General features: G+C 42.7%; 1 protein-coding gene across 2 annotated transcripts; it reads right to left on the reverse strand.

The window, feature by feature from the left end:
* Positions 1 to 674: 674 nt before the first annotated feature.
* LOC132821423 (carboxypeptidase B-like) lies at positions 675 to 22,630 on the reverse strand. 2 transcript variants are annotated; one of them, XM_060834007.1, is made up of 11 exons: positions 22,475 to 22,630; positions 22,311 to 22,386; positions 22,108 to 22,232; positions 21,903 to 22,005; positions 18,404 to 18,505; positions 18,141 to 18,245; positions 17,928 to 18,038; positions 15,195 to 15,285; positions 12,143 to 12,345; positions 9,122 to 9,206; positions 704 to 3,000 (listed from the first exon to the last, which is right to left on the reverse strand). In XM_060834007.1, exons 1-11 carry the CDS (start codon positions 22,543 to 22,545, stop codon positions 2,813 to 2,815), a joined length of 1,260 nt encoding a protein of 419 aa, XP_060689990.1. In that variant the 5' UTR covers positions 22,546 to 22,630; the 3' UTR covers positions 704 to 2,812. The 2 variants fall into 2 exon arrangements, with proteins under 2 accessions (XP_060689991.1, XP_060689990.1); XM_060834008.1 differs by lacking the exons at positions 21,903 to 22,005; positions 22,311 to 22,386; positions 22,475 to 22,630 and adding an exon at positions 21,833 to 21,867 and having other exon boundaries at positions 675 to 3,000; positions 22,108 to 22,181.
* Between the last annotated feature and the right edge of the window lie 4,018 nt (positions 22,631 to 26,648).

Below are 26,648 nucleotides of genomic sequence, written 5' to 3' on the forward strand. Positions count from 1 at the left end.
TGCAGGGGGACTTGGATAAACTGCAGAATTGGGCTGAGAGGTGGCAAATGGAGTTCAATGCAGCTAAATGTGAGGTGATGCACTTTGGGAAGAATAACAGGAAGGCAGAGTACTGGGTCAATGGAAAGATTCTTGGTAGTGTGAATGTGCAAAGGGATCTTGGTGTCCATGTGCCTAGATCCCTGAAAGTTGCCACCCAGGTTGATTGTGCTGTTAAGAAGGCATATGGTGTGTTAGGTTTCATTCGTGGAGGGATGGAGTTTCAGAGACGCAGTATCATGTTGCAACTATACAAAACACTGGTGTGGCCACATTTGGATGTACAGTTCTGGTCACCATATTACGGGAAGGATGTGGAAGCATTGGAAAAGGTGCAGAGGAGATTTACCAGGATATTGCCTGGTTTGGAGGGAAGGTCTTATGAGGAAAGGCTGAAGACTTGGGTCTGTTCTCATTGGAAAGAAGAAGGCTAAGAGGGGATCTGATAGAGATATACAAGATGATCGGAGGATTAGATAGAGTAGACAGTGAAAGTCTTTCTCCTAGGATGATGAGGTCAGCTTGTATGAGGGGGCATAACTACAAATTGAGGGGTGATAGATTTAAGACAGATGTCAGAGGTAGGTTTTTTACACAGAGAGTGGTAAGGGCTTGGAATGCCCTACCTGCTAATGTAGTCAACTCAGCTACATTAGAGTGATTTAAACAATCCTTAGATGAGCACATGGATGATTTTGGGATAGTGTAGGGGGACAAGCTGAGAATAGTTCTCAGGTCGGTGCAACATCAAGGGCCAAAGGGCTGTTCTGCGCTGTATTGTTCTATGTTCTATCTCTTACAAATAAAAACTAATAACAAAACACAAAGTAGAGCATTTGAATAGATGTATCTGGAAGTAATAACGATGTGAATGAGATTTTCAGCAGTGTCATTGGGACAGCCGCAATGTTACAGAGTTTTAAGGCCAGTTTTCCATGGAGAATATAGCCCTCAGTATCAGTCTGGGTGCTCTGTGATTCCTGAACTCCATCGCAGACTGAGGTCATCTCTGGTTCCTTTCAACTTTCTTTAATGCAACCCTAACCAATCATTACAACAAAAACTCAAATCCATTGATGACCAGGTTGAACTCCAACATTACCTAATCAACTTCTTCCACCTTTGAAGATATTTCAACAAACCTAACCAAAGACCAAGCCCAATATTTAAAAACCTTCACTTTCACTGCGATTGTATACAAATTACACAGGTAGTCACTTCAGTTTGATTCATTCTGACCACTCACTTTCCTTCATCACCTCTCACTGTCTCATGCTCCTCCACTTTCCACTCTGCTATCTCACTTACCCCCTTTTCCAATCTGCCCCTCTCACTCTCCCCCTTTTCCAATCTCTTTCTCTCTCTCACGCGCGCGCACACACACACACACACACACACACACACACACACACACACACACACACACACACACTCTCCTACCTTTCTCACTCTGTTTAAGTCACTCCCCCATCCCATTTTCTCTCTCTTGCCCAGCCAGCATCACCAACAACCCACAAACCTTGTATCAGCCAATCAAACTTTTCCATTGGAATAGTCAATCAGAACACTGACATGAGAGGGAGCAACAACCCTTTGCAAAACCCATTTTGGGCATTAAAAGAACTCCAGAGATTGCCGAGGCAGGCAGAGGACTATACCAGGGTGCATGCCTCTGAAGACAGACTGTATCAGTTAGGACTATATCAGCTGGAGTTTAGAAAAATGTGGGGAAATCTCATGGAAAGCTATAAAATTCTAGTAGGACTAGACAAGGTAAATGCAAAAGGATGTTCTTATTAACCACAGAGTCCTGAACCAAGGGGTCAGAGTCTAAGGATTAAAGAGTGGGGCTCTTAGGACTGAACTGAGAAATGCCTTCACCCAGAGCGGAGAACCTGTGAAGTTCTAAGCCACAGAAAATGATTGAAGCCAAAACCCTGAAATGCTTTCTATAAGGAGTTAGATATTGGCCTTAGGGTTAAAGGGGTCAACGGGTATGGGGGTGAAAGCAGGAACAGGGCCCTGATGGTCAGCCATTGTCATACTGAATGGCAGAGCAGTGCTGAGTTTATTTTTCAGGCAGGTAGATTCTTGATGATCAAAAAAGGTAAAAGATTGTCAGAGATACACAGAAATGTAGAATTGAGGTTAAAATCAGACCATGATTTAGTGAATGGCTGGGCAGGGCTGAATGGCCTTCTCCAGTTCCTAGTTTCTATATTTTCATATCCTCAGTAACATGCAGAAGCCTACATTCATAGAACAGCACTTACTGATGAACAAGGGAGTCAAAGGGTATTGGAGGTGAAAGGGAACACGGGGTTCATAGGAAACTATGATACAGGTCCCATGATTCTTGGTGTAGATTCCATTGTAACTACTAACTGGACAGGATATTGTAGGTACCGCCGCTAGGTTAGGTTTCCACCCATGCTTACCTGTATCTCCTCTGTTCCACCTCAAAAACGTTGTGACAACATCTTGCCGCACTACACTCAGGGTGAAGAGGTTTCTACTCATCTTAACCCTAAATGGCCCACTCTGTATCCTTCGACTATGAACCCCAGTTCTGGACTCCCCAGTCATTAGGAACATCACCCCACGTTTAGCCTGTCAATCATCTTATTTAGAATGTTCCTGCTCTATCTTTTAGACGCATTTTGTGTGCTTTCATTTTTTTTTTAATAGTTTGAATGCTTCCACCTGCAACAAAGATTTCAACTCTAAACCTTAAACTTTAAAGTCGGCCAATAGACATCATTCAGTCTACGCATCAATACAGATGGTTTAGAACGTAATTGGCGATGTAGTTGATAGCCAGCATGGTTTCTTCACAGGTTGGTCTGATCTGAGATTCAGGCAACAGGAAGCCATATTTGCCAGTATCACGGAGTTCAAAGGTGAACGAGTACTTGATGCCAAGGTCATAGGCCCAGTCATCAGAACCGCCAGAAGCGAGATCTATTGTGAAAAAAATTTATGAAAAATCAATGAAGCCATTTTTTAAAAAAAGATGTGTCACATAACTGTAGCACCTGAGATTAAGTAACCCACCCCAACCCTTGATACCCATTGGTCAGGACTTTGGGAATCACACAGGAGGTGTTGAGTGCCATACTGCTCCATGTATTATACCAGAGGGCAAATAACAGCACAGAACCTCCAAAGAAACTGGTCAAACTGGTGCCCCAGTTTAAAGGTTTATAGGATAGATTGGATCAGTATATATCATTTGACAAATTTAATGGTTTTCCCATCTGGAAAGGGGGCTTTAAGATTTGAAGAGGAGAAGGCAATCAGTAGAGTATTTGTAAATAAATTTCAACATCATGAAGGACCCTGTGTTCCATCAGTTTTTTTTCATGTTGCATTATGTAGAATTTACACAATACTAGGCCACTCAGCCCAACTAATTTATGGTGGCATTGATGATCCACCAGAGCCTTCCCCCCGCCAATCTAACTCTAAAGTTTATTTGCATCTCCTGCTATCCCTTTCACCACTATGTACTTATCCAGTTTCCCTTTCAAAAAGAAGGTAATTATGTTATTCCCCATGAAGGATATCTGTTGATTACTGCAATCCTCCCTTTACTAGATAAGCAAACCATTAAAAGGTAGCGATACAAAGAACTGATATAAATATCTAAGCATAGCAACAGTCACACAGACAATTCCTGGTTAATCAGGGACAGTATCCTCACTTAGAGTCATAGAGATGGACAGCATGGAACCAGACCCTTCGGTCCAACTCATCCATGCCGACCAGATATCCCAATCCAATCTAGTCCCACCTGCCAGCTCCCAGCCCATATCCCTCCAAACCCTTCCTGTTCATATGCCCACCTAGATGCCTTTTAAATGTTGCAATTGTAGCAGCCTCCACCACTTCCTCTGGCAGCCCAGTCCACACATGCCCCATCCTCTGCGTGAAAAAGTTGCCCTTTAGTTCTCTTTTACATCTTTCCCCTCTCACCCTAAACCTACGCCCTGTAGTTCTGGACTCCCCCAACCCCAGGAAAATGACTTTCATGGGGGTTGAAGAGATTTGGTATGAGGGAGGGGATGCTTGGATAACAGGTAGAATAAAGGACACCCAGGGTTGGCCTTCTTCATGGGCAGAGATCAAAAAAAATCCAGAAACTAAAACATAGGGAGGGAGAAACTGAATATAAGAGAATGAGGGAGGAAGAGGAAGAAAAGCTCAAAGATCTAAGCTGTGAGAGAAACCATTAGTTCATACTCCATCACCCAAATCCTGACATCAGAAATAAACTAAATCAGTGTCCCAGTTTGCCCATCACGGAGTTCAAAGGTGAACGAGTACTTGATGCCAAAGTCATTGGCCCAGTCATCTGAACCGCCAGAAGCGTGAAAAAAATTTATGAAAAATCAATGAAGCCATCTTTGCTTAATAACTTAATAAACTCATCCTGACTTAGTCCTGATAAAGTGGATTCACAACCAAGCTTTGCTGCATAGTCTGATCCTGGGGGAGCTAAGACCAATTGAACACAACAATATTGGGACAGCAGGAATAGGGGTAGGTCAGTCACTGAGAGAGGGACTTCATAGAAGAGCTACATTGTGAAAGTAGACCACTGAGTCCATGCCAACCCGTCAAAGAGCATCCCAGGCAGGCCCTCCCCTCTACCAGTAATTCTGAATTTCCCATGGCTAATCCACATAAGCTACACCTCCCTGAACACTATGGGCAATTTGGCATGGTCTAGCCACCCTAACCTGCATGCCTTTGGACTGAGGGAGGAAACCCACGCAGAGAAGGTGCAACTCCATGCAGGCAGTCACTCAAGACAGGAATCGAACCCGATCCCTGGCACTGTGAGGCGGCAGTGCTAACCACTGAGCCACCATGCTGCCCAATTTGTTGGATTAAGACATGAGCAATGATGTTGCAATAACTTTAAATTTATGAATCATCAAAGCTGGAAGGACAGTGTAATGGGATGTTGGCAGGGGTGTGGATGGCCTTGTAGTATTATCAGTAGGCCATTACTCAAAGACCTGGGTCATGTTCTCAATTTGAATCCGGCAATAGGTGAGAGTGGAAACGAAACTCAATAAAAAATTTGGAATTAATGATGACCATTGCTGATCGTCAGGAAAACCTATCTAATTCATTAATGTCCTTTGGGGAAGGAAACTGTCATCCTTACCTGGTCTGGCCTACATGTGACTCCAGACCCACAGCAATGGGGTTGCCTCACAAATGCCCTCTGGGCAATAAATGCTGGCCTAGCCAGCAATACCCATATCTGAGAATGAATTTTAATAAAGGGAGACTGGAAAATCTCACAGTCTGCATGTACAGGTACTTTCAGTGGGTTATGAGCAAATGTAACCGGCACTTTACTGTGCTTTCACATCTAGTTGACGCTTTCGCAAAGCAATGAAATTAATCAAGCTGCAGCCTTCATGTTCAGCTGCGGCTTTCAAGGTGGAGGAAGTATTTAAATATCAAAGCTGTGCTGCTCATGTTACATTTGAAACTTGTAACCCTCCTTCCCTGTTTCTCCAGCTGTGGTCACCCAGCTTTTCTAACTCCGTCAATACCCATATCGAGTCTCCCTTTGGGGATGGTGTGCCTTAAATACATTCAGTGTTCACCTTGGTTAGACACAGCTGAGACTGGATGGGCTTGGACTGTTTTTCTTGAAAGCAGGGAAGGCGGAGAGGGAACATGATTGAGGTGTGTAAGGTTATGAGGGGTATGGTCAGGGTGAATAGAGAGCAGCTGTTTCCCCCTTGGTTGGGGGCCCAGTCACGAGGGGGCACAGTTTTAGTGTGAGGGGAAGAAGATTCAGAGGGAATTTGGAAAAACACTTATTCACTCAATGGGTGGTGGGAATCTGGAATGCACTGCCCAGGATGGTACTGGAGGCCAGACACATTGCAACCTTGAAAAAAAAAATTGGATGACCACTTCAAATGTCGTAACATTCAAGGATATGGGACAAATGCAAGAAATTAGCGCACCATTAGTAGTGGTTGTGTAAGTGCAGACTCAATGGGCCCGAGGGTGTTTTGTACACTGCACGAATCTATGAACTGAGTGCAGCCCTACACAGCAGGGTCAGAGTTAAAGGGGGTGACATTCCAGGGCTCCATGTCTCGGAGCAATTGGGGGAGGCCAGGAATCTGCTAAGCCCCCAGCTGACAATGAGCCTCCGGAGTCATCCATCAGGCCAACGTCGGCCATCCAATTGGAAGAGGCCGGAGATCAAGCGGCGCTCCCAAACAGAGTGCTCCTGCTGGAATAGACAGTGGAGACAGCCACCGGCCAATACCTTCTTCACCCAGAGAGTGGTGAGTATGTGAAAATCAGTCACAGGGAGAGACTGAGGCCAAAATACTGAATGTTTTCATGAAGAAGGAGTCTGATATCATTCTTAGAACTAAAGGGATCAAAGGGTATGGGGAGAAAGTGGGAAAAGGGCACAGAGTTGGATAAACAGATAAGATCATATTGAATGGAGAAGCAGGCTCAAAGGGCTGAATGGACTACTCTTGCTCCTGATTTCTATGTTTCTATGAGCATTGCTATTTCCATTGCTTTGCTACATGTGGCATCCTCCATTGAGACATTGGCTTGATGTACAGAGCTACTTCAGCCTCTCAATCAAGGGTTCCTGGGTATAATTTTAGACTTGCAAGCACTTGCGTTGTCAATGGCCCCTGCCAGGCACTGCCAGAGCAGGACAGCAGATAAATTGGAAACCAACAGGAATCAGCTCAGCTGCAGCGAGTCAGAACAAATGTTCCTCATATCAGCAATGACCGCCTGCCTCTGAAGGCTCCCCTCCTGATAATGACAGTAGCCATCCTATCAAGAGGCACCAGCACCTCAGAACGCCACAGTGGCACTGTGCAAAGGTCCCTGTGATATTCGGACTCTTGTGACATCCAGGCTAACATCAAACCCAGCTCCTAGCCACAGCCCAGTGAAAAGCAAGGGGGAAGCATCAAAACCCAGCACTCAAAAAAGGAAATCACACCATTCTAGCACAGAATAGATATGTATTTTGAGTCTGGTGTTACTCAGCTGTTCTTTATTGTGTTGTTTTCTGAAAGATGTTTATGTGATGCTTACAAGTGAAATAAAGATCCTGTTGTTCAGTGCCAGGCTGCAAAACAAGGAGACATCCATCTAGACTTTCACGGGCCGCAGTGTGCATCAGAGAGCCTTAAGCTGTTAGGGTAAAGATCTGACAAGGTCTTTTCCAAAGGCCTTAAAGCAACTCCTTTCTGATGTGTGAGGTGGCCTGCTGGAAATGCCTCGGGTTCAGAGTCTGTTTTCCTCATTGGAGAACCAATTAAAGTCTTTGTCATGTAGTCATAGAGGGCTACAGCACTGAAAATGGTCCTTCAGCCTAACTTGCCCATTCCAACTATTTCCCAATTAAGCTAGTCCCATCTGCCTGCATTTGGTCCATATCCCTCCATGCCTATCCCGTCCACGTACCTGTCTAAATGTTTCTTAAATGACGAAATTGTACTCACTGCCACCACCACATTAGTAGCTCATTCCAAACACTCCTTTTGACCCAAATTCCATTTTAGTTTGTAATTTTCTTTCATTCCTGCCTTGCGTCTCTCTCTTCCAATGGCATGTACCGTTGCAGAGAGTGGGCAAACAGATCACTGTCAAATGTCAAACAAGGAGGTTGCTCTTTGTGTGACAGTACCATTGCTTGCACTTCAAGTCACGTTCTCTTCTTTTTCAGATTAAAGACCTTCTCTTTTGGTCACTTTGAGTTGATTTCAATGGCAGCAAGTCACAGGCATTTGTAATGACCAAGTAATCATTGCTTGTTTGTTGCATGATGCCACTCATGTTGTGGAAATAATGGTGACACAGGAGGAAATTCTACAGCCACATTCTGTTCAGTCGTAACATAATCAAGAGCGAGATCTCTCAAAATTAATTGGCCTGATGAGATCAGATCTTCTGGTGTGTATGGGTGTTAGCATTAGGACGGCACAGTGGTTAGCACTGCTGCCTCACAGCGCCAGGGTCCCAGGTTTGATTCCAGCCTCGGGCGACTGTCTGTGTGGAGTTTGTGCATTCTCCCCGTGTCTGTGTGAGTTTCCTCCAGGAGTTCCGGTTTCCTCCCACAGTCCAAAGATGTGCGGGTCAGGTGAATTGGCCATGCTAAATTGCCCGTAGTGTTAGGTCTATTAGTCAGAAGGAAATGGGTCTGGGTGGGTTACTCTTCGGAGGGTTGGTGTGGACTGGTTGGGCTGAAGGGCCTGTTTCCATACTGTAGGGAATCTATTCTACTCCATACCCTCTCTGTAGAACATTACAGCTTAGTACAGGCCCTTCGACCCTTGATGTTGTGCTGTGAAACCAATCTAAAGCCCATCTAACCTACACTATTCCATTATTGCCCATATGTTTATCCAATGACCATTAAAATGCCCTTAATGCTGGCGAGTCGACTACTGATACACGCAATTAGCTAAAATGCTGTAACTTTTAATGCAGATGATGTGGAGGTACCGGGGTGGGGGGATGGTGGACAAGGTCAGACGTCACATGACACCAGGTTATGGTCCAACAGGTTTATTTGAAACCTCAGCTTTTGGTGGGGATCCCCTTCGGCAGGGGGCAACGCTCCAATAGCTTGCGATTTCAAAGAAACCTGTTGGACTATCACCTGGTGTCACGTAACTTCTGCCTTTTTAATGCAGAGATATTGCAGGAGCATTATCCTATTTAAATGACCCTAGAAATGAGGGATGAAATAAAAGGAAAATTGAATAAACATCTTATAACCCGCTTCTACAGATGTGAGCACATTATCCTACAGCATGCCTTTACTTAAATTAAAGATATATTTAGTATTGTAGCAAGTGCAGCAAAGCAATCAGAAACTTAGGTTTAAAGAGCAGTATATAAGTAGCTACTATGTTTTCAAAATGGTTTTGTAGAATTCAATCAACACAGTCCTGCACCAACACCTAGCTTAGGGTTGGAGATGGAGGTCACAAAAAACTAGCAACATCTGTTAAACATCATGAATCGTTACCAAGAATTATTTAAACAAAAAGATGCTTACACAGTGAGTTTGATCCAGAACCAAAGGTATACTGAGTTCCATAAAGACTCTGCAAAGCCAAGACTGCATTCTGAGCGAGGTTAGCCTGAAAATAGATACACCGAGTATGAAACGTGGTTGTTAAATATGACAAATATCATTATGCAAGACTCTGCAGAGGAAGACCCTGCTTTGAAATTGCAATAAGCATGGCTGTTCATCACCAAACTGTCCGAAAGTCAAATGGTGCAATGTCATAGAATCATACAGTCATACAACACAGAAGCAGACCCTTCCATCCAACCTGTCCATGCTGACCAAATATCCTAGACTAATTTAGCCCCATTTGCCAGTGCTTGGCCCATATCCCTCTGAACGATTCCTATTCATATACCCATGCAGATGCCTTTTAAATGCTCTAATTGTACCAGCCTCCATCACTTCCTCTGATAGCTCATTCCATACACGCGTTATCATCGAATATATTCCTCAGTTTCTCCACATTAAGCGTACACTGGAACATAGTCTTTGTATAATTCAGTGCTGGCAAATTGCTATGTTAAACTTAACATATCACATGCCAAAGTGTGAAGTGATACCTTTCAGAAGTAAAAATGAGGAAAGCCAGTATGAATTATTCATCCAAAGATGGAGCTGGACTGTTCAAGTAAAAAATGAGGTCTGCAGATGCTGGAGATCACAGCTGAAAATGTGTTGCTGGTTAAAGCACAGCAGGTTAGGCAGCATCCAAGGAATAGGAAATTCAACGTTTCGGGCATAAGCCTGATGAATTTCCTGTTCCTTGGATGCTGCCTAACCTGCTGTGCTTTAACCAGCAACACATTTTCAGCTGGACTGTTCAAGCCTTGCTAACTTGCTGTTTGGAATTTAGAACTCTCCTTTCTAACCTCTGACCACAATTACCTCGATCTTGGTTAATTGTACAAGGCTGAGAGGGGGTGCAGCAACAGAGAGACTGGAAGATATTTCTGCACAAGTTGGTGAAGGCTGCAGGGCAGCTTTATTCAAAACGTGCTTAAAAAGATGTTCAGGAACCTAGGTTTCACAGAGGGAATAAATGCATTAGCAAAACTTTAATGAGAGAGTGTGCAGAAGAGATTCAGTTAAATGCTACTACACTCATGGAAGTGATAGCCCAGTGGTATTATCACTGGACTATTAATCCTAATGCTCTGGGGACTAGGTTCAAATTCTACCATGGCAGATGGTGGAATTTGAATTTAGTGAATATCTGGAATTAAGAGTCTAATGGTGACCATGAATTCACTGTTGATTGTTGGGGGAAAGCCCCATCTGGTTCATTAATGACCTTTTGGGAAGAACTGTTGACCCGCATGTGACTCCAGACCCACAGCAATGTGGTTGACTCTTAACTACCCTCTGGGCAATTAGGGATGGACAATAAGTGCTGGTCCAGCCAGTGACTCTCTCTTCCTGTGAATGATTTCTTACTGGCAGTCGTGTGGGGGAAAATAAAGGGGAAAAGAAAGGCATGTCTGAGGTTCTGATCACTCTGAGAGCTGGATCAGTGCGTGAAAGACTCTCCATTTTTGTGTGTTAGGGAGAGGAGGAGACTGACTTCTGAACTGCCTGGACCACAGTCAGTGTGTCTTATTAAAAAAAATAAATAAACAGGAGAGTCAGGGGTTCTGCTAACTCTGGGAGCCAGCTTTGAGCTAGCTGGGTCAGTATCACGTACAATGCATGTGTAAATAGAAGGTGACTTGGTGACAGGATACCAGCGTCTGTGCAGTTATCCCATATTTCTTCATCAAGAGAGTGGTGAAGTGAGAAATTCATCACAGAATACTGTGGAAGCCAGGTTGCTGAGTAAAAAAAAGAGATTGACAAATTTTAAAGACATCAAGGGACATGGAGAGAAAGAATTGAAATGGAGATTCAGCCATCAGCATATTGAATGGTCTGGAACACATTATGAAAATGGGTGGTGGAAGCTAATTTAAGAGTAAACTTAAAAAGCACTTTGGACATATGATTCACAAGGAACACCATGCACAGCTCTGGGGAAAGAACAGAGGAGTGAGTATAGTTTGTACCTCTAACAGAAAGCAAGCAGAAGTTATGATAGGCTGAATGGCCTCCTTATATGCAGGATGATTCTAAGTCATGCACAAAAATCAGTATTTTCTGACTAATGTAAGATAATAAATGAAGCAGTGGCTACAGCATTGTAATTGGATACTTCAAAGTCTATCCAACCAGCACAGTTGTGACTTGAGGACCAAGAAACCAACATTGAAAGACAGGAGACAGGAGCAGGAGTAGGCCATTCAGCCCCTCAAGCCTACACCACCATTCAGTCTGGTCATAGATAATCACTGAGCTCAATGCCCTAACCTCACCCTCCACCATATCACTTGGCCCTTTTGGTGACCTCTAACTCCTTCTTGAAAACACAGTCTTTTGACTTCACCCACATACTGTGGGCAAGGTCAATATTCCACAGGTTCGCCACTCTCTGGGTGAAGAAATGTTTCCTCATTTCAGTCCTAAAATGTTTACAACAGAAACTGCTGGAAGAGTACGTCTGGCAACATCTGTGGAGAGCGATCAGAGCTAACGTTTGGGGTCGAGTGTTCCTTTTCAGAACATTACCCTCAAGCTATGGCCCTATGGTTCTGAGTTCTCCCACCATTGAGAACATCCTTCTTGCATCTAACCTGTTACATCCTGTTGGAGTTTTATAGGTTTTTATGAGACCTCCCCATCCCCCCATATACTTCTAAATTATGGCGAACTGACTCAGTCTCTCCTCATATATCAGTCCTTCTATCCCAAGAATCAATTTGATAAACCTAACAATTGTTTTTCTAGATGTTTATTGAATTCAACTTTCACCACCTGCTATGGTGGGATTCAAACTGTTGACCCTAGAACATTAACCTGGGGTTCTGCATTACTAGTCTAGTGACACTACCACGATGTCAATTCCCTTTATGTAATTATCAGTTAAATAGCTTTAATAAATTATGAGTTCTTTTCTAAGAAGCAATTACCTACCAGCTCATTGTGGTTATATGCCAATGAATAGGTGTAGGAATATGGGAACAATAATTTCTGTGAGTACGAATGAATTGTGAGGTAAGCCTTGATGATTGAACTGTGGTTACGGATGAAGGTTGCAACTGCCTTGACTTCCTTTTCAGATTCTACAAATGGCCCACAGTAGACATCAGAACATGGATTATTTGAGGATCCGTTGGCTGTAGGTCAAGCAGATCGGAGACAGTTACAATTGTCATCTTTTACATTTAATATTATCTACCTCTTCCCCAAGTCATCAATAAAGAGCCAACTCATCCAGCTTCATCCCACACATCTACAGGTTTCCTCATCACCACTCCAAGCATGCAAGTACAGCAAGTAGTGAAGAAGGCTAATAGCATGCTGGCCTTCATAACAAGAGGAATTGAATATAGAAGCAAAGAGGTGCTTCTGCAGCTGTGCAGGGCCCTGGTGAGACCACACCTGGAGTACTGTGTGCAGTTCTGGTCTCCAAATTTGAGGAAAGACATTCTGGTTATTGAGGGAATGCAGCGTAGGTTCACGAGGTCAATTCCTGGACTGGCGGGATTACCTTACACTGAAAGATTAAAACAACTGGGCTTGTATACCCTTGAGTTTAGAAGACTGAGGGGATCTGATTGAGACATATAAGATTATGAAAGGATTGGACACTCCGGAGGCAGGAAACATGTTTCCGCTGAGGGGCGAGTGCTGAACCAGAGGACACAGCTTAAAAATATGGGGTAGACTATTTAGGACAGAGATGAGGAGAAACTTCTTCACCTAGAGAGTGGTGGCTGTGTGGAATGCTCTGCCCCAGAGGGCAGTGGAGGCTCAGACTCTGGATTCATTTAAGAAAGAGTTGGATAGAGCTCTCAAAGATAGTGGAATCAAGGGTTATGGAGATAAGGCAGGAAGAGGATACTAATTAGGAATGATCAGCCATGATCATATTGAATGGTGGTGCAGGCTCGAAGGGCTGAATGGCCTACTCCTGCACCTATTGTCTATTGTCTATTGTCCTCACTTGATGCTTGTGTCAAGGGGATGGAGAATATGGATATCCAGCTCATTCAACTCCAGGGCACCATTTAGCTCATAGCTCTCAGGCACCACCACAACACAAACAGCCGGTCTAGGGCAGTGTTGAGGTTGGCTCAGAATGTTCCAGATGGAGGGAAAGACAGCCTTCATGGCTCTGACGGAATGCATCCCAGGGTACTAAATGAGATGGCAGGCGAAATGGGAGATGGACTGGTGGTAATTTTCCAAAATTTGCTGAACTCTGGGGCAGTCTCAGCAGATTGGAAAGTAGCAAATGTGACACCACTGTTTAAAAAGGGAAATAGACAAAAGATGGGGAATTATAGACCAGTGAGCTTAACCTCTGTAGTGGAGAAGATGCTTGAGTCTATTAACAAGGAAGAAATAGGGCATCGCAAAAGAAATTGTCCCATTGTACAGACACAGCATGGGTTCACGGAGAGCAGATCATGCTTCACAAATCCTTTGGAGATCTATGAAGACATTTCAAGCAAGGTGGACAATGGGGACCCAGTGGATGTGGTGTACCTAGATTTCCAAAAGGCCTTTGGCAAGGTGCCGCACATGAGGCTACTACATAAGATAAAAATGCATGGTGTTAGGGATAGAGTATTAGCATAGATAGTGGATTGGTCAACTGACAGGAAGCAAAGGATGGGGATAAATAAGTACTATTCTGCCTGGCAACCAGTGACTAGTGGTGTGCCTCAGGGATCAGTGTTGCAACTGCAATTATTTACAATTTATATAGATGATTTGGAATTGGAGACTACGTGTACAATGTCAACATTTGCTGATGGCACTAAGATGAGTGGCAGAGGAAAGTGTGCAGGGGATTGTGAAACTTTGCAGAGGAACCCAGATAGTTTAAGTGAGTGGGCAAAGGTCTGGCAGATGGAGTACAATGTAAATAAATGAGAAGTCATCCATTTTGGTAGGAGTAACAGTAAAAAGGATTATCACTTGAATGGTAAGAAGATGCAGCATGCTGCTATGCAGAGGGTCTTGGGTGTCCTTGTGTACGAAACACAGAAGGTTGGTCTGCAGGTACAAGAAGTAATTAGGAAGGTAAATGGAATTCTGTCCTTGATTGCTAAAATGGTTGAGTTTAAAAGCAGAGAGGTAATGTTACAGCTGTACAGGATACTAGTGAGGCCATACCTGGAGTACGGCGTGCAGTTTTGGTCTCCTTACTTAAGAAAAGATGCACTGACACTACAGGGGGTGCAGAGGAGGTTCACTAGGTTGTTTCTGGAGCTGAGGAGGTTTGCTTATGAGGAGAGACTGAGTAGACTGGGATTATATTCATTGGAAGTCAGAAGAATGAGGGGTGGATTCATATAGAAACATATAAAATTATGAAGGGAATCAATAGATTAGAAATAGATAGGATGTTTTCAATGGTCGGTGAAACTAGGACAAAAGGGCATAGCCTCAAGATTAGAGGGAGCAGATTTAGGACTGAACTGAGAAGGAACTTCTTCATCCAGAGGGTTGTTAATCTATGAAATTCCCTGTTCAGGGGAGTAGTTGACATTACTTCAGAAATCGTTTTTAAAGCTAAGATAGATACTTTTTTGAAAAATAAAGGAAATAAGGGATATGGTGAAAATGCGGATAAGTAGAGCTGAGTCCACACAAAGATCAGCCATGATCTTATTGAATGGCGGAGCAGGTTTGAAAGGCCAGATGGCCAACTCCTGCTCCGAGTTCTGATGTTCTTACGTTCATCAAGCTCCTCAGGCTCTAACTGTACTAAAGTTCTTTTAAAGCATATTGCATGCAGTATCATAAGGATAACTGGAAATTTGGGATCAACTCTTGTCCAGATTCAACAATTCATTGGGGCCTTTGGTACCAGCACTGTGGGAGTGGGAGGTAATGTTTAAATTACTTTAATTCTTCCACAGGGGGTCTCACTAGTTTAAATAAGCACAAAACTCTAAATCTGAGAACACATCATTACATACAAAAGATGGTTTATTAAAATGTGGGGACTTACCACACCATTGAGCATTGAAGTTTCTGTTTGGATCGGTTCCCACACAGGCAGAGTTAAAATTCCTGGATCTTGTCTTCCTCCAAAGTCGATCCTATTGATGGACATGGTGATCAGGTGCAGAGATAGAGAAAACCCTCACCCTCTTGTTATCATTAGACAGAGCAGAATAAAGTAAATGGTGTACTGACATCTTAATCCAGCACAGTATCCAGAAGTTGGACCAGGTTGGATTTCAGCCTCAGGCGACTGTCTCGTGGAGTTTGCACGTTCTCCCTGTTTTTGCATTGGTTTCCTTTGGGTGATCTGGTTTTGTCCCACAGTCCGAAGGTGTGCAGGTTAGGTGAATTGGTCATGCTAAATTGCCCATAGTGTCCTGGGATGTACAGGGTAGGTGGGTTAGCTGTGGAATATGCAGGGTTACGGGTGATAGGGCAAGGAATGGGTGTCCTGTTTTTCAGTTAAAAATCACACAATACCAGGTTATAGTCCAACAGGTTTAATTGGAAGCACACTAGCTTTCAGAGCGTTGCTCCTTTGTCAGGTGATAGTGGAGGGCTCAATCCTAACACACAGAATTTATAGCAAAAATTTACAGTGTGATGTAATTGAAGTTATACATTGAAGAATTGATTGTCTGTTAAGCCTTTCATCTGTTAGAATACCATGATGGTTTCACTTCTTTCATGTGTAACAGAATTTATAGCAAAAATTTACAGTGTGATGTAACTAAAATAATACATTGAAAAATTGATTGTCTCTTAGAATACTGTGATACTTTCACTTCTTTCATGTATAAGTCCCAAAAACTTTTTTTAAAAAAGTTGCATTCTTGGGTTAGCTGTTAACAATGGTGATAGCTAGACAATATGTTGAAGGTGTTAGCCCCCTATGTTCTCTGTCTATGGAAGGTGTTAGCCCCCTATGTTCTCTGTCTATGCCATGATGTTTAGGTTGATTCTAATCTTAAAATCTAATCTAATCACTTTTTAGACTAGAATCAATCTAAACATCATGACATAGACAGAGAACACAGGGGTAAAAAATGAGGTCTGCAGATGCTGGAGATCACAGCTGCAAATGTGTTGCTGGTCAAAGCACAGCAGGTTAGGCAGCATCTATTCCTGAGAACACAGGGGACCAACACCTTCAACATATTGTCTAGCTATCACCACTGTTAATAGCTAACCCAAAAATGCAACATTTTTAAAGAAGGGTTTTGGGACTTATACATGAAAGAAGTGAAAGTATCACAGTATTCTAACAGACAATCAATTTTTCAATGTATTATTTCAGTTACAACACAATGTAAATTTTTGCTATAAATTCTGTGTTACGATCGAGCCCTCCACTATCACCTGATGAAGAAGCGATGCTCCAAAAGCTAGTGTGCTTCCAGTTAAACCTGTTGGACTATAACCTGGTGTTGTGTGATTTTTAACTTTGTACACCCCAGTCCAACACCGGCATCTCCAAATCATGACTGTTATTCAGTGAATCAGTGTGGATTCAATGAACTAAATGGCCTGTTTCCACACTGTAGGGATTTAATGATCTTATAAGTGAATGGTACAGCAAACATTGTTTTGCCTTCTTGGCATGTTACTTGGCACCGTTTACCAACCTATCTCTGGATAAATGTGGGACAATCTCTAGAATTTCTACCCTAAATACACTTTTTTATCCTCCATTCTTCCCTTAAGATGTTCCTTAAATCTTGCCTCTTTGGCCATGCTTTTGGTCACTTGTCCTGATAGCTCTGAGCGAGGTTTGTGGTCAACTTCTTCTCTGACAAAACTCCTGTGAAGTATATTAGTGAGTTTAGGTTGTGATGTCCTAGCAAGTTGTAGTTGCATGGATGAAAATTACAAGGACGAGGGGTGAGAAAATGGGTTTAGGTCTCAGTGTACAAAACACTGAATGAATTCAAGGAATTGGATATTGGATTTGGGGCTATTGGCAATGGATTTGGGGAAAAGGAGGAGCATGCTATAGATAATCAGCTATGATCATAATCAAAGGCTAAGTGGGCTCAAAGGGATCAAAAGGCTGAATGGCCTGCTCCTATTGTGTTTTGTTTCTATGCTTCATCGGGGCCTCCTTTTGAGCTGTACATGTGCAAGAATAGAAGACTTTCAATAAGGTCATTAAAGGTTTTGATAACCATGAATGTTTTTGCAATTTAAGTAAGAAGACAAAGTCAAAAATCACGTGACGCCAGGTTATAGTCCAACTGTATTTGAAAACACTAGCTTTCGGAGCACTGGTGTCATGTGATTTTTGACCTCGTCCAACCCAGTCCAACACCAGCACCTCCATATCATAAGCAAGAAGAGATCAGGGAACATTATGCAGGTGGATGTCGGTAGTGTTGACCGGGAAGAATTGGGGTTGGAAGTCTGGTCAAGGACTGATAAATACCCGACTCTACAACAGTCGCATTCACCCCCCGATAATGGCCGGGGTTGGGGGGGGGGGTAGAGAAACTGAGTCATTATCCATATGTAATTCTTTCAGGTGGATTTGCTGACTGAGAATTAGTACATAGATTAGAAATTGGGACTGACCAAGTCCTGGGTGGACTTGATAAGCAACACTGTAGCAGAAAGAAGAGACCATTGCAAGAGATTCTTTGGGATACAACTTGATAAACAGAAATGAAACAAGAGAAAAGTAATCCCAGATTGTTGGAAATATTATCTCCAAAATACTCCATGCAATCCATTTGATCCTTACCTCAGTCCAAGAATAGACATAGCCATCTACATTGAGTACAGGAATAACCAGGAAATCCAACTCATTAAGAAGACAGTTCAGGAGAGAATCTGTTCCATACGTTCTAATAGCCTGTAGAGTACATGTACCATTTTTATTGAATACTGCATTCGACCTGTTTCTCAATCGCTGTGTAAGTAAATGCTACAAGTGTTTTCAGTTTGTGCTACGAACCTCTTTCACAAACCATTGGCAAAATGCTGGGGAGATCCATTCCCTGGCATGGATCCCACAGTCCATGAAGATGGCGGGTTTCGGAGAACCTGTTCTCTTGCCAACCTTGAACGATATATTAGTAGACATCAACAGACTATAAACTTCTTTATCAGTTCAACCCTAAACTCGATCGAGCTTTTGCAACACAACACTAACATGCAACAGCAGGCTGGGGCAGAGAAATCCCAGACTGTCACACCAATAGTGAAACACGATCTTACCCGGAGGAGAGAGATATCTCGTCCCTCATAACTCTGTCCAATTTTAACCCGAGAAATTAGGTTTGGATTTTTATTGGCAATGGTAGCAATCCAGGATTCAATCTGCAAATGATTAAAAAATTTGAGATACTCTGGAACTTATTTTTATTATTACTTTACATAAGAATGTCTTGTTAAAGGAAGATGCATTTATAAAGTCCATTACTCCTGTACCTATTTCATACCATTATCCAATTCGAAAATCTCTTCCAAACCCACATCCTCCCAGAAAACTCTGGTGTTTTGCATATTCATGATTACACTGGATGTACAGCATAGAAACAGACCATTTAGCCTCTCCTGCCCATCTTGATGTTAATACTCTAGGTGAATCTGTCCCATTATTTCTCCATTTATGTCTAACATTGGAACCATTTATTTTTATTGTGAGGATACTATGGCTTTAAGAGGTTATTTTGTCATTTCTTTTTCTTTTGAATAGAGGTTTTAAGGAAAAGGTTCTGAGCAATCTGCTAGAGCCACTAGAGAAAATAGCTTGAGATGCCTTGGTTTTTTTTTAAAAAAAAATTGGAACAATAGAAGCAGCCTGGCTGGGTGTGGTCAAGCTCCCACAGAACCAAGATTTTTAGTTTTTCAGTAGCCGCAGGTGTTGCTGGGGTCTCGGCAGGGTTCGAAACTGCAATAAATCTCTCCCGGCTGCTACACTCTTTCAGAAATTTCTCTTGATTTTGTTCTTCCTCTTGGGCAGCTGGAGTTGCCTGTGAGACAATCTGTTTCTGAATTTGCCTTTTGCCAAGGATGTGTTCATGGGATGCTACGATATTGGAACAGTTAATTAGCAGTAGTTATTTTACCTATTATTCTGTTAAGTTTTCCAACAGAGTTACATTATTCCAATTCCTTCTTTCTTTTGTTGTATTTTAACTCTTGTGGATGAATAAAGCGTATTTTGCTTTAAATCCAATAATTTGACCAAATGACTTGCATCTGGGATGCAACACTTTACACATCTTTAAAATAAGAAAATGTTAGAGTTTAGATTATCTTCTGAATATTTTGAGGGAGTTTGACCTGGTCCATAATGTCTTCTCCTTCAAATACTTGTCTAGCTTGCTTTTAAATGTGTCTACACTGTTAACTTCAATCACCCCCTGTTGTATTGAGTTCCACATTCTCACTATTCTTTGGATAAAGTTAAAAATCACACAACACCAGATTATAGTCTAACAGGCTTATTTGGAAGCACTATCTATCGGAACACTGTTCCTTCATTAGGTAGTTGTGGAGTATAAGGTGGTAAGACACTGAATTTATAGCAAAAGTTTACAGTGTGATGTAACTGAAATTATACATTGAAACAGACCTGGATTGTTTGTTAAGTCTCTCATCTTTTAGAATGACCATGTTGGTTTCAGTTCTTTCTTTTGTAAATCACAGAACTTTCTTAAAGTTATATTCTCAAGTGAACTTTAATAATTGTGTGATTTTTAACTTTGTACACCCCAGTCCAATACCAGCATCTCCAAATCTTGTATAAGGATGGTTTTCTGAATTTGATATTGGATTGCTTAGTGATTATTATACATTAATAATCTTTAATTATACTCTTTCTCAGATGAGGAAACCTTCTCTCTGCAGCAACTGGATCAGAACCTCCCATCATTTTAAAGACCCTTACACCTCAGCCTTCTTATTTCAATATAAAAGAGACCCAGCCTAACAATTCTTTCTGTAGCCAGCCATTTCTGGGATCAAGCTTGTAAATCTTCTCTGCATCCTTTCTGGTGTCCCTGTTTCCATTCAGACTATTGTGTGCATTGCTGGTTACAAAACTGTGTTCAAATCGAGATTCAATATAAGTTTAGCATAACTTTGTTATTATTGAACTTCATTCCTCCAGCAATGGATTTATTGGTTTCATTTCTCCTGACCTTGCTAACACAAGGTGACACAATGTTTAGTGATGGCTTACCTGCACTTTGAGGTCCTTTGAGGGCAGCGATAAGGTGAATGACAGGCGTCTCTCTTTTTCTGTAGGGTGGAGGATTTCAAGACGAGGGGACATATTTTTATGATAAGTGGAGAAAGATTCAAAAAAGGCATGGGGAGCATTTCTTTTACGCAGAGTGTGGTTCGAATGTGGAATGAACGTCCAGAGGAAATGCTGGATGTGGGTACAGTTAGGATGCTTAAAAGACATTGAGGTCCTTTGGTGCCTTTACCTCATCTAAACTTGTAATATGTGACTCTCATTTCCCCTCAACAAAAATAAACTACCAAACACTTATTTCATTTGCCAGTTATTGCTCAGCCTGCAAGTTTGTTGATTTCATCGTGTGGTTTGTTACTGCCCTTGTCCATATTGACTATTCCCCACAATATGGGTGTCATATTCAACTATACAGCTTGCATTTTGCTTTCCAAAGTCCAAATTGTAACACATTTCAGAGTCAGAAGGTTCAGGTTCAAATTTTCCACCAAAGATGAAATCATTCAGTCAGACTGATATTCCAAGGCAGCACAGAGGGAGAACCCTACTGGGAGAAGTACTAACTTTTGGGTGAGCCATTTCTACCCTCACTGTTGGATATAAAACATGCCAAGGTATTCTTTGAGCAGGAGAGTTATCCCATTGCTGTGGCTAACACTTCTCCACGAACAAAAAGTAAACAGATGATATGGTCATTTATTATGTGGTGTTTGTGAGAACCTGCTATGTATAAATTGGCTACAATACTTCAGATATTGTGACAACATCTGCACCGCCCAATATATACATAAAGCTCTAAGATCGTGAAAAGCTCTTATATCTTCCAATCTCTCTCTCTCTCTCTCCATTATTTATTTAAAAGTCACATAACACCAGGATATAGCCCAGCAGGTTTATTTGGAAGCACTAGCTTTCAGAGCGCTGTTCCTTCATCAAGTGGTTGTTTTATGTTGTTATTAGTAAGAACATAACGTCGGAATGGTTTTGGAATACAACAAATCGAAAGGAAGTTTAGTAAGCACTATGGAAGACCCTGGTAAAAACAATGACTGCAGATGCTGGAAACCAGATTCTGGATCAGTGGTGTTGGAAGAGCACAGCAGTTCAGGCAGCATCCACTGCTCGTTGGATGCTGCCTGAACTGCTGTGCTCTTCCAGCACTATGGAAGACCCTGTCAAAGGCTAGCCTCAATTGCATCCTCTGTCTCCTTCTCACCATTGTGAATATTTACAATGAGCTGTAACTGTCAGGAATGAAAGTTATATTAATACGTCACAGTACTACAGGCTCACACACTCATTTAACTCCTTCTGCTGAACAATTAGAGCAGGTACATGAGGGTAAACTGGGTATTGTGACTGGCACAGAGGCAGCCAAAGAGAAATATAATTCAGAATTAAGTGAGAAAACATATCAAAACTGAATGGCCTCTTCCTACCTTAATCTTATGACTGGCAAAGGTCTCACAGCACACTGTAAAGAACAACAACAGACAATTTAGTTTTTACCTGATCCCAGTTATGATAACTTTCATAATCGTAGCTAAATGATCGGGTCCTTATTCGGTCAAACTGGTTCTCAATCAAGGTCTGCAAGTTCTCAGTTAAAATCCTGTGAAATGGAATATACCGGGAGTATCACTTTTTTTTTAACAAAGTACAATGAGACTATTATAACGATCAGTAGAAAGTTAATACAGGATCAGAAACTAACTCATATTGCAATCCAATCTTCTCCAGTTCAGCCTGGACATCTGAGGTCCAATTAGCACCCACCCTGAAATCCACACTCCTGTCTGTGGTCACCAAGTCAATCGAATGTGGTTGCCAAATATCAACCTGTGGGCATAATAACACCACAATTAGCTTAGCTTTAATTAAAGAGGAGCTTGTGAATTAAGCAAAGTGAAATCATACCTTCCTAGTGTGGGACACGTTCCTGAGAAATTGCAGGTGCTGGTCAGTTTCCGGAATCAGGCGAAGCACTTTATCCCTTTCAAGAATAAATAAAAAAAAATGTCAGACTTGGTAGATCTTCCAGCCTCCGTCAATTTCACAGCACACCCAGAGAATTTCCTCACCCCTGGTAGTGTCCAGCCAGACCCGAGACTGCGCTCGCTACAACTACACCCAGGAACAAAAGTATTTCCATAGTTTTCCCAGGATTGACACTCGGTGCAGCTTGAGTACATAAATACCGTTTCCAAAATCCAGACCAGACTGCTGTCAGCAACACAACACATCCCATTTCCGGTTCAAGCCTGAAACTTGCGTATCATGTATTTGGAAACAATCAGGTGTTTTCTTAACACCGCTTGTAGGTGTGGGCGAGTATTTTAACTGAAGGAGTAGGAATGTATCATTTCACTACTTCCATCTCCTTTCTTATTCAGAGATGATCAGAAGGTACAGGATTAGCTCAGTTATCACTTTTTTTTCTGGTTCAATTCACTTCATTCTATTTCTAAAGCATTTCAGGGAGTATTGGCTAATAAGGAAACTGATAGAGTTTGGATAGGTTGCTTGGATATGTTACCAACAACAGCAAGTTAGCTTACTATTGGTTTCTTGTGGTAAATAACACCAGCTCCTGCTATTGTGCTATCCTTTGGGTTTCTACAAAGAAAGCTGTTTACTAACGCAGCAAGTTAGCCATGAACTCAGTGATCAGTGTTCATGCCTTTAAGCCACACATTTGTGGACTCAGAGATGTAGGATTGTAGTCATACAACACAAAAACAGACCTTTCTGTCCACCCAGCCCATGCTGACCATGTCCCCAAACTAAACTAGTCCCACCTGCCTGCACCTGGCCCATATCCTTCTAAACATTTTTATTCATATATTTATCCAAATGTCTTTTAAGCATTCTAACTGTACCCACATCCAGCATTTCCTCTGGATGTTCATTCCACATTCGAACCACACTCTGCATGTCTTTTTTGAATCTTTCTCCACTAACCATAAAATATATCCCCTCGTCTTGAAATCCTCCACCCTACAGAAAAGAGAGACGTCTGTCATTCACCTTATCGCTGCCCCCCATTATTTTATAAACCTCTATAAACTCACTGCTCAACCTCCTACGCTCCAGCGTGTAAAAGGTCCCACCCTATCCAGACGTGAGGGAATGTGAGTGAAGATTAAGGTCACAGTCCAGCCTGCAGTCTCGAGGTGACTGTAAAAAAAATTCCACAGTATGATTTCGAAGAGGAGCAGGAAGTTTCTCCCTGGTGACCTGCACAATGTAGATCCTTCTGCCATCACAGTAAAACACAACATAGCTGATCTTTTTGGTATCGATGTTTGATCTTTTTGTTCACAAGTGCTGTGCATTTCTTACATTGCAACAGTATACCATCACTTCAAAAGTAATCAATTGGCTGTAAAGCAGTTTGGGATGCCCTCCTGTCATGAAAGGTGCTACATCAATGCACATTATTTCTTCCTTCTTTAAGATAGATAGAAGCCCGTTCATTGCAACTCAATGACAAGGCTTTAGCTGAGAAAATTTGTGAAATCATGGGTTTCACAAGATGTTGATCAGTATTGTTAGACTCACCACCAAGAGCCAGTGGAACCAGCTCAGCTCTATTTTAGATTAGATTAGATTACTTACAGTGTAGAAACAGGCCTTTCGGCCCAACAAGTCCACACCAACCCGCCAAAGCGCAACCCACCCATACCCCTACACTTACCTAACACTATGGGCAATTTATCCTGGCCAATTCACCTGACCCGCACATCTTTGGACTGTGGGAGGAAACCAGAACACTCGGAGGAAACCCACGCAGACACGGGGAGAACATGCAAACTCCACACAGTCAGTCACCTGAAGCGGGAATTGAACCCGGGTCTCTGGCGCTGTGAGGCAGCAGTGCTAACCACTGAGCCACCGTGCCGCCCACTGTCATTAAAACACTCACTGTCATTACAACCTGCAGTCTGCTCTTCAGTAACTTCAAAACGCTGACGTTAATTGGAAGACTGGCATATTTTTGAACTCAATATTTTCTTCAATTTGTCACTAGGAGGCTGGAATATAGCCAGTGTTGACAGACACCAGGATTGGGTCCATCAACACAGAGAAACATAAGACAGAGATATTGAGTTATTTAAAGTTTAAATGTACTATCCTGCAGTTCTATCAAGATTACTGGAGAGACAGTATGCTTTCATCATTCAGTACCTGAGATTCATTATCTTTCGGGTGAAAGTGAGGACTGCAGATGCTGGAGATCAGAGCTGAAAATGTGTTGCTGGAAAAGCGCAGCAGGTCAGGCAGCATGCAAAGAGCAGGAGAATCGACGTTTCGGGCATGAGCCCTTCTTCCTGAAGAAGGGCTCATGTCCGAAATGTCGACTCTCCTGCTCTTTGGATGCTGCCTGACCTGCTGCAATTTTCCAGCAACACATTTTCAGCTTCATTATCTTTGGCATGAGTTAGGGGGGAGGGGGTTATCTTGGTGAGGAATGGAATTCTGATGTGTTGTATGATTAGTACAATAGTAACATGACATTTTTAACAAGACAGCATCTCTCAGGCACAGAGCCAGTAACATTGCAGTCAGAGACAAAAACAGAAATTGCTGGAAAAGAGCAGGTGGTCTGGCTCCTACATTTTCCTTTATTCTGCTGTGAGGAAAAACCTGAGTTTCAAAAGCTCATGTGCCAATAATTGAGAAAAACAGTCAATGTTTCAGGATCCAGTCACCCTTCTTCAGTCATGATTTGGAGATGCCGATATTGGACTGGGGTGTACAAAATTAAAAATCTCACAACACCAGGTTATAATCAACAGGTTTATTTGGAAGCACTAGCTTTTGAAGCGCTGCTCCTTCATCAGGTGGTTGTGGAGAATAATATCGTAAGACATGGAATTTATAGCAAAAGTTCACAGTGTGATGTAACCCAGTCCAACACCAACATCTCCAAATCATGACGACCATCGACACCACTAACTGCCGGCTTAAAGTGGAGAGGATCTCCAAGCAGATCGCACATTTTAACACAGAAATCATGTTTCTACAGAAATGCAGGAAACAAGGAAAGATCCAAAAAGAATAATGGATCACGAACCCGCTCAAATCGACCTACAACACAGACTAGGCAGAGAGACTTTGCCACCGCACCTCTTGCAAACTCCTCAGTCATCTCGTGCACCAACTCTATAGCAGGTGCCACAACCTTGAAATTAAGATGGAGTCCACACTCTCAGCCTGCACTCAGGATACAACAGTATAGTTATGGGACATTGCCATACAGACAAGGCAACAAAACTACACCACGTACATGTACATCAAGAACAAGAAACTGAAGAAACTTGACATCGCCACCAGCAGTAGCCAAGCCCACCCTGACACCCTGGCACATTATCACCACGGGGAAATCGACCATCAACCTATGGGACCAGACCTTTCAACTGGAAGAGATTTGAAGTTCTTAGCAGGTGGGTTTCTGCCCCACCACCAAAATGGACCCCATGGTTCTTGCAGCAGACACAGAGGAATTCATCAGACAAATGAGACTCCGGGAATTCTTTCAAAATGCCAGCAGTGATCCCATTGAACCCACCGAGGAACCGGAACAGTCATCACTGTGATCTGTTGAGTGAGCAAAGAAGGAGTCAACTTGGATCCCACCAGAGGGCCACTGCCCTGGGCTTGACATGTATGCTCAAACTGTCAGGAAATATATAAATGCCGGATTCATCAGCCGTACCCACAAGGTAGAGCAAAACATCACCCATTCACAACGCAATGCCATCCAGGCTCCCAAAGGCAATCACAACATTGTCATCAAACGAGCAGATAAAGGAGGAGCCATTTTCATTCAGAATAGAACAGATTACTTGGGCGGCACGGTGGCACAGTGGTTAGCACTGCTGCCTCACAGCGCCTGTAGACCCGGGTTCATTTCCCGACTCAGGCGACTGACTGTGTGGAGTTTGCACGTTCTCCCCGTGTCTGCGTGGGTTTCCTCTGGGTGCTCCGGTTTCCTCCCACAGTCCAAAGATGTGCGGGTCAGGTGAATTGGCCATGCTAAATTGCCCGTAGTGTTAGGTAAGGGGTAAATGTAGGGGTATGGGTGGGTTGCGCTTCGGCAGGTCAGTGTGGACTTGTTGGGCCGAAGGGCCTGTTTCCACACTGTAAGTCTAATCTAAAAAACTACAAGGAAGTGTACCGACAACTGAACAACCAGGGACGCTACAGGCAACTACCGGCCGACCAGACCAAACAGCGCACCCGTAAACTAAA

This window comes from Hemiscyllium ocellatum, chromosome 13 (assembly GCF_020745735.1).
Source record: "Hemiscyllium ocellatum isolate sHemOce1 chromosome 13, sHemOce1.pat.X.cur, whole genome shotgun sequence".
Taxonomy (NCBI): domain Eukaryota; kingdom Metazoa; phylum Chordata; class Chondrichthyes; order Orectolobiformes; family Hemiscylliidae; genus Hemiscyllium; species Hemiscyllium ocellatum.

Excerpts from the sequence above, each read along its gene's own strand:
- LOC132821423 (XM_060834007.1), bottom strand. The coding sequence starts at position 22,545 with ATGGAAATACTTTTGTTCCTGGGTGTAGTTGTAGCGAGCGCAGTCTCG. Across the intron at positions 18,506-21,902 it reads GTTATCATAACTGGGATCAG|ATTGAATCCTGGATTGCTAC; the intron begins GTAAAAACTAAA and ends AATCATTTGCAG. Across the intron at positions 9,207-12,142 it reads CATATAACCACAATGAGCTG|GCTAACCTCGCTCAGAATGC; the intron begins GTAGGTAATTGC and ends ATCTATTTTCAG.